Source organism: Sceloporus occidentalis, unplaced genomic scaffold (genome assembly GCF_023333645.1).
Source record: "Sceloporus occidentalis isolate IW3139 unplaced genomic scaffold, rSceOcc1.0.p SCAF_35, whole genome shotgun sequence".
In the NCBI taxonomy this organism is placed as follows: domain Eukaryota; kingdom Metazoa; phylum Chordata; class Lepidosauria; order Squamata; family Phrynosomatidae; genus Sceloporus; species Sceloporus occidentalis.
Window position 1 is genome coordinate 1,845,997 of NW_028317015.1, and position 12,650 is coordinate 1,858,646.

At 38.2% G+C, this 12,650-nt stretch overlaps 1 protein-coding gene across 1 annotated transcript in view; it reads right to left on the bottom strand.

Annotated features, from left to right (window-relative positions):
- Window positions 1–1,779: 1,779 nt before the first annotated feature.
- Window positions 1,780–12,650, bottom strand: part of LOC149297959 (RING finger protein 223-like) — a 41,705-nt gene continuing 30,834 nt past the window's right edge. The window contains exon 4 of the mRNA XM_089487832.1: window positions 1,780–2,438. Coding sequence (XP_089343958.1) covers window positions 1,780–2,438 — 659 coding nt within the window. The remainder of the gene's footprint in view (window positions 2,439–12,650) is intronic.

Genomic DNA, 12,650 nt, shown 5'->3' on the forward strand with positions numbered 1-12,650 from the left:
TGAAATTAAAAAAAATACCAGCGGTTATGAGGTTTGATGTTAGTGGCTTTTTGTTGTAACTTTTTCTCATTTCATTTCGGTTGGGTTGGTTTGGTACATCAGCGTAGCCTCTCTATGCGTCATAGTTTGTATTACATGTAAGAATAATATAGGTCATGTAGGCAATGACAACATTTTTTACTGAATTATTTTTATTTTAAATGTGTACATAAGTAAAAAAAAAAAATACTGAAGGACAATCTTCATGACACCTGGTCATAACCTATGATTGCTTCAATGTAACATGAGGAAGCTTTCAAAGCACAATAATCAGTATATTTCTTATTAATCTCACAATGAACTAGTGCAGACGTTACATTCAAGTCACTGGATAATGAAACAAATCTTTCATATTTATCATACACAGTCATGGCAAAAATTGTAAATGTCAAGGTAACATCCTAATTTACAGGTTTTTTTTCTGAGACCTACACATTATATAAATTTTATCAAATTATAATTTCTCTGCATGTTTTGGATGCTTGCCCCTTTTTTTGTCCTCTCCACCATTTTTCATATACGTGTCCCCTGCAATTTCCATCATCCTGATGACAATGGAAATGTTAATCTAGAAGAACGAAGGAGACAACAGCTACTCGTCACCGGTAGCAGAAAGGTGGTGTTTCAATGACTAATATTACCTAATATCACCATGCCATCACAGTGTCTGTAAATCAATCAAAGTGTAACCAGATTCTAAAGTTATAAGATTTTTGTCTCATTATATTTAAACTCTTGTTATTCTGCAATTGCTAATTTTGCATAGACTTGCATCTGTCAGACACTGATACCATATCAGAACAGCTGATGCCATATGCTACATATTTAAGACATTGTTAAACACTTTGATACGTAACCACAGCGGATACAGATGTTTAAAACGCATATAAAATTAGAGATTCTCCATGATAAATTTTTATCAGGCCGTGCCATGACAAATTACGAGTAGCTGAACCGTCCATCTTGTAAGAATATCCCACTTTTCTTAAAGCGACGCAAACAGGGAAAATATTCATTCTTGTAAAACTATGGCTTTACTTCTGCTTTTACCGGTACGTTGGGTTGTCGGCTCATACACAATGTATCACTTGTGCAAGTAACAGTGGTTAGCAGCGTAGTCAGACAATATTTAAATTCCCTTTCTTAACGAGCTTAGATAATAAGACCCAAGACAAAGGAAAAAAGCAATCACAATGGCGTACCTTTCAATAATCTATCTTTACAAACAGCCTTATTAACCATATGAAGCACAGCAGCCACACGTGAAGACCATTTTATTATTAAGTGATGCTCTGCTCATGCTTAAGACAAAGTCGTGGAAAACCCAACCTGTTTGCTTCATGTAAGTTCCTCCGATATACAATGGGATGTAGATTCGGTGGTAGCAGCAACATATACTGTAACAGGCACCCTGCTTATATCAGACTGGGACAGACTAGGCTTCCCACATGCCCCACCAAGCATATGAGTATGTTTTTTAAGGCCGTGCTTTTGGTGAACACTTCACCTTCCCATGCCTTTAAGACATTGTATAAATGCTTTCACAGAATCATTGTTCGTGGAACATAAGGCAACAAGCAGACCATTCTCAGATCCACGTTAAATACTGGTAGGCCAACCTGTGCCACCTTGGCTGCGATTTGGGTGGCCTTAATACTCCATATTGCTTAGAATGTCACCAGTGTTATCGGTCGATCTTTGAGCGATTAGCTTTGTCCTTATGACATTTTGGTCGTATGTTTATTTTCCATTGGTCACAGGGAATGTAGGACTAGGTTGCTTATTGGGCACAAAGTCATTGTTACATCTTAGATTCCCCGTCTTAAGGATACATTGAACTGGCCAAAGGAGGATGCAAAACAAAACTATTATCATGAAGACAATGAGGAGAAGTCTCTTCCAATCGCTGCACCCACAGCAAAAGCCCCTCAGTCCCGTCTGCCGCCTCTCCACCGAAGGAGTATCCTTTTTGCTCAACCCAATGTCCACACAGATGCACAAGTCACTCTGGCTGGAGTCTGAGTTTGAGTCTGGGTGATGTTTGTAACAGAGTTTGTTGCCTTCAATCCAAACAGCCTCTTCATGTTGTAGGTGGGCTGGTAGGTTGGCTAAAAGTTCTTGGCTGGTTTGCAGAGCTGGGGCCCCCTCCTGTGGTATCGGGGTGGGTTGACGGCAAAAAGGGCATAAGACTTTGTCTGTTTGGCTTTCGGGTGGGAGGGCAGCCACCAGTCTTGCCACACACTCCAAGCAGAACGTGTGTGAACACTGTAAGACCTTTGGGGTTTTGAAAATGTTGTCATATCTGGTGAAGCAGATGGAACATTCCAGTGTGGAATCTGCATCTTCTTCTAGTTCTACCTGTGTATGCCAGATTTCTGTGGGTGCATCCATAGTAACAGCTGTAATAGGAAGAGAATATGGTCAATACAAATTTGTTCAACAGTCACCCAAATTTACAGAAAGTTCCCCTCTGTAGTTACATCATCAGACCACTAGGCGGCCACAGCTACAGTAGTGTAGAATGACAGCACTTTAATACATTAATCAAAGACCTGTAACCAGGGGAGGCAGCATCCATAATGGGGAGAAAAACAGGAAATAATGTAGAAAAAATACATGATTTAGATAACATAAATAGCGTTGAAACATTGTCCAGAATCTGCCAATGACCCAGAACAATTTAACAAAGAGGTATATGATGTTAGCATCCGCAACAGACATATAATGCTGTTATGGTTCAAATGTTCTTTTTTGTCTTTCTCTTGCTTTATACCCATGCAACAATCTGGTCGCCCCCATTAATGCCTCCATGTGGATACGTTGCCTAAAACCATATGATAAGTAAACCGTATGTCATCGTTTGCAGAATCGCCTGTAACCTTATAAATCCAGCTGTTCCCTTGATCTTACCTGTTTTTTTTTAAAAATGTAATTAGACCTCTTCCCCTGTAGCACATATGAATGCTGGATGTCAACATAAAAGTCACATTTAAACTGTCCTTTAGGTGACAGCACTTATATGAGCCATAAGTAAGGGGACTTCCGCCTGTGGATTTTTGGAAGGTCTGTTGTATGATGTCATCGTTACACACCCACACACAGATTGCACTGTCATGATTCCTAATAACAGCATTGCTCGCCTGGTATTTTCCCCAAAGGCTATTTCCTTGTTCTGCTTAATGTGATAAAAGAGAGATCATACACCTTCCCTGAACCCAACTGCAGACACTGACAACCGACCCGACAAGGCTGAGCTACAGCCACTAAGAGGCAGCAGTAACCCTGTTCTGTGGCCAACGGCCAACACATTAAAATCATGTTACGTCAGCTCTGAACACAACCGTGGGACTTATTTACTAAAGGAAGAGCTGGCAGGAGAGATGTGATGCCAACTATACATCATGAAGGTCTAACCCTGATGAGCTTCTGCTCCTGGAAGAACTTAGCTGGCCCTGTATAATGTAAGCACAACTCTCCTGTATTCTCTTTCTTACGTGAATAAACCCATTATTACCGTTAAAAAACACTGGAGATGCATCTGCACATTATAATTATTAATGGCATTAATTTATATATTTATATTACCCTTCACATGTTCATGGTTTATTGTATAATTTTTTTCCTCTTTCAGATATTTTACAAAAAGAATTGGAACCATAAGATGGATCGAGTGTTGATTTCTGCAGGGTCAACTTATGGCAACAGCCTGGAGTCGGAGGAATTACCTTTCCCTGTGACTGTTAAGAGATGTGCATGTGCTCCTTAACACGCATGAGGCTATAGTACACACGGGACATGAGCGAACACGTGTCCAGCACTTACAGGGAATGTATGTAAAAATAAAAAAAAGGTTATAGATGTGTAATAAACCATGGTATGGTATGATCAAGGGCTCATTGGAATACACCCTGCACTCGAGGTTAGAGACTACTAGTGTATCCACTGGTTGCACCCCAGTCCACAGAAGGAGTGTGGCTGTTCCTTTCTGCACTACCCTTGCCAAGCCGATAGGGAAGAAAACATATAAAGAAGACATAGGAGAGCGATATGAGTAGATGGTTGTGAGAACAGGTTCCCGATTTGAATATTTCTAGCGCTTACCATTTGAATATGTACCAGAATCATTTCTCTACCGCTGAGACGATAAAAGTCTGCCTTGGATTTGCATCATTAAAAGACCACAAGGCACGGTCCTTAGTAAAGCATTTATCTCCATATTAAAAAAAAAATGTTCCAGTTTCGGGTTTCCTGGTACACTGAGCTAGACGACTGCCAAAGAATGTCGTAACGCAAGATCCCGAAAGATTGGAAGCATTTAAAATAATAATTGGAAAACATTTCATGTGATGGGTTGCATGCGTTGCTTGTTGAAATGATTTTATTATTGTATCATTACTTACTACTCCTTAATATAATCTTTTGAGTGTGGGTTTCAATGATTTGTCATCTTGTTGTTCTAAATGTAAGGAACACAACATCTATCGTATGCCCTTTAATGCATATAAGTGCTGAGTGGCCCCTTTACGTTTTCGTGGTGTTCACCTGTACGGCGCATGTTACGCCACGTGATACAGCCCACCAGTCGGCTCCAGCGATAACTTGGAAAGGCTTCCAGGAGGGGCTCTAATAAGATCCCTAAGCGCACTACCATTGACTTGAAAAGTCAGACTAAAGAGGAGGCATTGCACTGCAGCTCTGGAGCTGCAGCTTCTCCTAAAGGTAAAATACCCGTTCTTTTGCAGGTTTAATGAATGCATGTTAAAGTACTCACAAAGTACTTTAATATATATTCTTTGTTGAGGATCCTGCCTCGGATACAGGAGTGCCCCTTTAACCTGGTATATTTTATTTAGCTCAATGCATATCCGTCATCCCTGCTCTTCTGATTCTATTTTATTGTTAAATCCTCTCAGCGAAGCTTTATCAGACAGAGCAGAAAGGCCAATGTTTACAGCCCTAGACGCTGACCTTATACTCTGCTGAGAGGCTTGTGTTTTTCCCTATCTGACAGACATGATGATACAAAAGGTGTTCTTGTTTAAAACTGGAGTTCCACTTTTTTACACAGGTAAAATAAATGGCTAAATTTAATTCCACATATCTGGGATGATTCTGCCATAATTTTGCAACGTTAATAATTGTGAAGGTGCTTAAAACCACCACATCGTTTTTCTGATCTTAGTATAAAAAAGAGGAACTACTTGTTGGCCGTAATCCATAAATTAAGTCAAGAAACTGATCAAAAGACAATTTCTACCCCGGAATAGGGGCTTTAGTCTACCTGGCTATAGAATGTTCATTCACAAAAAGCAGAAGCGGTGTATATTAGTTTGCCCGAAATAGACTATAAGCTCTTCAGACCAGTTATGGGGGAAGCGATGCCAAACAAAACTTGAAATCTGTAATATGTAAAGGACATGTAATATGTAATATATATCACATAAATAAGATAACAGGACACTGGCAGAGATTAGCCTCGTTGCTATTAAAGCTGATGTATCTTATAGTAATTGAATCTCTAAATCTCGAAATTCTTCCCCATTTGTAGCAAACCATAAAATTTCCAGTTATCCTGTCGAGAACTGGTTGTGTTTTTATCTAACACGGTATACGAGAAGGTTTTTTGTGTGTTTTAGAGTCATTTTGTTAAGCTGGGACACAGTTGTAGCCGGCATTAATAATTAGCCATTCAGAGACTTTGAGGCCACTGACCCACCTCACAGCCATTATCCTAACCACACAAGCTTCAGGTGGACACGCCGGATGATGATGTTACTGGGTGGACAGACACACTAATAGGTTTAGGAAATAGTCCCAGCAAAGCGTTGCTAATTCCTCTGGCACTAAAAGGCAGGATATTTATTAAAACCTAATTCTTCATAAATAGAATGTGCTCAATGGAGGCATCCTGTATTTGCATTTTGGAAGAACATTTTGTGTTAACTGTTTCAGCAAAAGAAGGTTGTGCACTTGTTCTCCCATACGGGAATAACTTCCTTCTTAAAAAGATGTATAACAAGACAAAATTAATGCACACACAAATATATATATATATATATATATATATAAAAAAAGATAAATATATAAATAAATACATATATAAATAAATAAATATAAATATAGAGGCAACACAATTCAGAAGTGAATTTAGTGAGTGGCACGCTCAATCTCCTCAGCAAATATGACCAAGTATATTCAACAAAGAAAGAACATTTTTATAAAAGTAATTATTTCATTTCTATGATTAAGAATGCCAAATGTTGACGTTTCAAGACAAAATAAGCCTTATTGTCTTGAGGAAGGCTCCTCATCAGAGACCGAAACGTCGACATTTGACATCTCTGGAATAAAAGAATTACTTTTTTAAAAGTCCCATGGATGCTCCTGCTTTCTTCAATATATATAGTTGTTTTTCAATGGCATCTCAAGCAGAAACCTAGTTCACCTCTAGCGTGTAAAAGAGTAGGGTAGATCCTATTGTACGAGCTGTAAGTACGAATAATCAATGAATATTTAGTACGGTTCCACTAGTTTTGGTTCACTTAACCACTCGTCAGCCATCCATGTAGAACAAGGGCCGGCCGAGTGCAATAGCTTTGTTCCAGTTCTCAGGCACGCAGGTGCTTAGTGTTACTATTTTCTGTGCAGATCTTACAACCACTCCCCTGCTAAAAGTGCACAGCGTGCCATCTGTACAACAATGAGACTGACGAGCGTCCCGGGGAAACTAGAAATACCATGTGCGATCATAGAACATTCTCAAACAAAACTTGACTAGAAATGACCGCATATACTGTATATCTGGCCCAACAAACCCACAACAATGCAACAATAAACGTAGAACATCTGTAGACATCTGGCGATGATCAGACAGTATTTGATCACCAGCATCACGTTCTGCACAATATGGCGGGAGATCTCGGGGATGGGAATCGGGATGGAGAGCAGGGTCTTCATGACCAGCCCTGTCCCTGTGTGTGTTGTATCAGCCGTTTAATGTGATACCTCTATGAACCCTGCAGGATATTAGTTCACAAATTCTCTCCTGCAGTCTGTAGGACTCAAATACTTTGGTAAATGTATGCATTTTATAAACTTATTCTATATATTTACCAATCTCATGCAACATCATAAGTGTCAACTTTTGAATAGCCAATGGTGCGTCTCTATACACCACTTTTAAAACTAGTACCGGGAAAACAAGTCTCATTTAGAACAAGTTTTATTATTATAGTCCTCAAATACCCCAACAGATTCTAAGACTCCCCTGAACACATGCGGTCGAATAGGTGTGTGCCCATCTACATGCCCAAAGCGCTATGTGTGTCAGTGTGATTAACCCATTGATTGGGGTAGATTGAGGGTTACATCTCTTTACACAGGGTATTACACTAAGCTTGTGATGTTTCCGTCCCATCCACAAATTCATTGGGTACCACTTAAAACAAAAGGGAAACACACCCTGGAATTAAGGTAACCGAACCGATATGAAGGCACTCATCCGGTAACTGAGAGATTGCAACAAAGAAACCCACAAGCCCGAAGAATATCAGCGTTTAGCAACAACATTCAGTACAGCAAGTATATAAAAAAAGAACAAAACATTCTAAATGAACTCATGGATACAAAACAGTAGAAAATTATTAATTACCCTCCTAAATTAAAGTCCTCTTTCCAATACAAGTTGGATTAACATCTGTGCGATCTGTGACTCATATATACTTATTCCCCATACAGATTAATGGCAGAAATATATAAATGAAACTTTATCATTTTATTTATTTTAAGCTGTGTAAACTACTGCTAAAAGTTAAATAAGTTAAATAAGTTACTATACTCGCAGAGAATATTCTATGGGGAACATAACTCTATGTATTACATGTAACCGATTCATCATAGACTGCATTTTATTGCCAAACTGAAGCTTATTTCATATAGGGTAAACTTAACAGTTTTGTTAACGCTATGACTGCCAGCTTCTGTTCAGTAAAGATTAAAACATTAAAATATTTGCAAAGCGTTGCGATTGCCTAAACTTACCAGTGGTTTTCCAGAGGTTTTGAATTATATGAATTTCAGGGTTTCGGAGCTGGTATGTTTTTATTGTCACCAGTATTAATGCAGATGCTGCTTCTTGCCACTCACTTGCGCATGCACGCTGTCATTCATTACAGATGTCCTCTACACACCTTGCAGGTCACACCGCATGCAAAGTGCTTGTTCCTTCTCAGTCAGATCCTTATATAGCTTCATTGTCACAGGTGAGTCACGAAGGCCAGTCCCTTTCTTTCTTTCAAAGGGGATGGGTTTTGAACTTGTAAAGTAAAGTTACTCCTTTCTCATTCCAGGTAGTTCCTTACCTTATTCATACCGAGCATTAAGACCTGGATACTTGAAACGGAGAATACCTTAGCAGTGATTGGAATGCAGTAATAGTATATATAATTATAATATAATTATATTTATATTAAAATATGATATTAATTTATATTAATGTATAATTCTAACCTTTACAGGTTAATGTTATTCCTTTAAAGGTGCTTTAAAAGATTAATTGCACTTTCTATTACGTTACGCAAATGAACATTAGCAATTAAATATTTTCCTTTGAAAACAACATACAAACATGCAGAAACTTTTACGAAGGCTTTTCAGTTTCTATGACATCAACCACAGCTCTTGTGTCACGTTGACAACATTTGGCAAGATGAAAGTATTATTTCTAGGAAGGACTTGGGTATTCAACTGTACTAGGAATAGGTCTAATGATGCGCTTTGATCCAAAATAGTGAAATTCATCATCATTCATTGAACAACATATTCAGACCAGACAGAAGATAGTAAACGTATGGCATGTGTAGGAAAAAAAATAGTAGTGGGGTTGCTAATAGGTGAACTGTAGGTGAGTTTAGTGTTAATTTTGCGCTGCACCACTTCTTGGGAGTAGGGTAACCACATTTTATTTCTGCCATTCAGGCACACACTATGAAGAGAATGAGATTGCACACACAGGGGTATCATATATATATATATATATATATATATATATATAAATATATATATATCACATACACATAAAATGCATTTTATATCAATTATTAGGAAGCTTTAGGAACCGTGTTAATTTGATATTTAATATATTCATATTATAATATATATACAATCATTACCAGACGTAAGCAGATTCAGAGAATTAACCCTCAACTAGCAGACATGAGCAGATTCAGAGAATGAACCCCTCTATTATCAGACATTACACACAAAGAGGCAAACGTAGTCCCATACACACACAGTCACAGGGATTCACCCTATCAGGAGAGGTTTTTGAACGGTAGTCTCTCCTCATTGGCTGAGACCTCCTTGACGCACTTGGAAGTGATATACATATACAACAGCCTGGAATATAGGAAAGAGGGGTTTAGAGCTGTCCGACTCCTTATAAGTTGAGTGTCTGTTACCTTGTAATTATCTTGTAGTTACCCTTCAGTTCTTTTAAATGTGTACCAACAGAGGACAAAAAAGGAATGGCTTTGTGGAAGCCCTACCCGCCCTGTTTATTCCTCAACCCATTTGGTCAAGCCCTGTCCGCTTCCTATACCAGGTGCAAACATTATACACCTATTCCACACCTATGAGCAGAGGGTATCTGTAGGTCTCCATGAACCTGGAATATAATGCCAACAGTAATATTGCACTAACAAAGAATATGAAGGCCAGTGACAAGTAGAGTTGCCATTCTTCTGAGGCCAACACATGTTTCGCATTTTGCTAAACAGCACAAGTAATGTTGGTGTCTTACACAATGGGGGATGTATAAATGGGTAACTGAATTAAGTCTAGGTGCTGTCACAAAACCTTCAGTTCAAAATTAATTTTGGGAAATGCTTAGATGTGATTGGTCTAACCAGGGATGCACAGGGGTGATTAGGTGCTCCTGGAACTTCATTTATTTGCAGACCTGGAGGCTGTCATCGGGTCACTCATGTGATATCATAGACAACTTTCTCTGCTCAATTACCACATTAGCTGATTCTTTATGGCAATGATAATGAAGTCCTGTTTATCTAATGAAGTCCTTTCCTTCATAAACTTTCATAAGTCAGAAGGCCTCTCACAATATTTTGTAAATGTATTTCTAATAGTAGCCATAAAATAGCTTGGTGGTGGTTTCCCTTGAAGGAAAAACTAGATGGCCATGGGTCTACAGGAAGAGAATATAAATTGTATGCTATAAAGGCTGCCAGGCTCTGCCATAGTTAATGAATGTATTGGGGTAATTAGACAGACATTATCTAATCTCTTTCTTCGTAAAACTTGTGACCATTATTGTGTTGCAATTATTAGCCATACAAATAAACATAACAAAAAACCTATTCTCTTCTTGATTGCCTTTAAGAACCATAGGCCGTTTGTGTAATGAGAATAGTGAAATTGGTGGCAACGATTGCACCATTTCTAGATGTGATAATATCGCATGTGCTTTTTGGACAGGGTCAGCCAGGCATCTTTGTGTTGGTCATAATGTTTTGCAAAATACAAAATGATTGAACATATGTTCCCTATGCCAATGTGATTTTGTGAGAAACTCCATGCTAGCAGGATTTTCCCATTCCCTTTGTAGATACTGGTGGACCAGCATGTACTGTAGGCATTCATGCTTGGACACCCTTTTGGTTCTATGATATACCCAGCCACCAGAGGGCAATATACTGAGTGAGGGCAACATGTTAGTACATACAGAATAAAAGCAAAATGTACACCAGTATTCACAGTGAAAGTGGATAAAGGAATAGTGAAATAAAATATAAAAGGAATATATACTCTCCTTTTTCCGACCGAGTGTACAGCTGCAACCCTATAAAACACTCACCACGAAGTGTTGAAATACCGATTTGGAAAAGGACTTCCGTCTAGAGGCGCTTATATCAACCGATCTCAAAAAAACAAAAAAACAATATAGCATATATCATCTTTTTGTTTTTTTGAGATCAGATGTTAGTACATATGGCCGGGCCTACTGAATGGCCCAGTGACTAGCGATAGCAGAGCCCAGAAAACAATGAACTGTTAGGTGGAAAATGTAATTATTGTACAAACCGCACAAGCAGTTGCCAAAGCGGTACCAGTAACATAAGGTGATCAAATCTCCTTTGGTAAAGTTGGTGTCAAGTCCTCTCAGTCCACTCAGGTTAGAAGAAAGTTTGAACGTCCTCCACATTTCTTAGCAGAAGTTATAGTGATATCATGTCACGTTCCACTCACATCACCCGGTGATGTCCTCATATCAAATCACTCTTCAACCATCTAATGCCTGGTCTTGTCCACGACACCCACTGGGATGAAAAAAGTGGCATTCTACAAGCACGGTGATCAAGACTTGGAGAACAAAATACTTGTTTATAGATATAACGTCCCTGCTAATATAATAACTTTTTTGTTTTTGGGAGTTTAGCCTCCTTGCAAATGCTGATGGTAGCGTATTATACATTCTTTATTATATTTATTTAAAAATAAAAATAAACTATTTTTGGGGAAAAACATAAGTAATGGCAGTTTGTCAAAAAGTATACAATCTGCATGCATTGTGTTTGCATATATACAGCCTAAGCCCACTGTGTCCAACAATGCAAATCTTTAAAAAAAACCACTATTAATAACAATGAAGAGGATTAAAAAAATCTTCTGTAATCCATAAAACCCATGTAGTGGGTCATTAAAATAATCTTCTAAAGTATTAGGAGAAATGTTACTTTCATATTTGCTAATACCATGAGATAATGTGCAATTATATGTTACTGATCTCTTCTTAATCTGATTTCATGAAATTTAGCAAAATAAATAACATAATGTGATGTATTATAATGGAGGCTAACCCGCAATGGTCCTGATCTAGACAGCGCATCCGTTTTTATACAAAGAAATAATAATCACATAACCACATGGCTTTGGAATCTAAACTCTGTATCAGATGAAACATGATATTAAGGGATAAAGGTGTTGTATATATTATTGTATCGCTCTATTTATTTGATGTTTAGTATTTCTTAGTGATAATAAAATCCAAACAAAAATTGGTACACCTCCACATCTTTAAATGAATGAAATAGAGACATTTAAATAATGATTTTTTGGTGGGCTGGGTGCCAGGGAGGAAGAATATGGAGTACAGTCGGTTCAAGGCATCAAAGGATTGCCTCTCACTTGCACCACTTGTGTAATGGAGACCCCTGTATTGCGGGCATACTGCTAGGTGACTGGTGCAGTCCCCCTCCTGAAAGATAGGTTTGTATAAGTATATTAGTGTGTGAGTGTGAAAGTATGTTAGCGTGTGTGGAAGTATGCCAGTGGGTGTTCAAGTATGTTAATGTGTGTGAAAGTATGTTAGCCTGTTATGCTAGTGTGAAAAATAGGATAAGCAAGTGTAAAAAAAAATTAAAGATGTTTTGTATACGTATGGATAAATGTGTGCATGTAAATGTGAATTTGTGTCTGTGTATATTTCAATGGATGTGCATGTATATATTAGTGTATACAACAATGTAACCAAGGGTAAAAGAAAACGGATTACAATACAGGGGTTATGATACGGGCCTGAGGGAAAGCATATGACA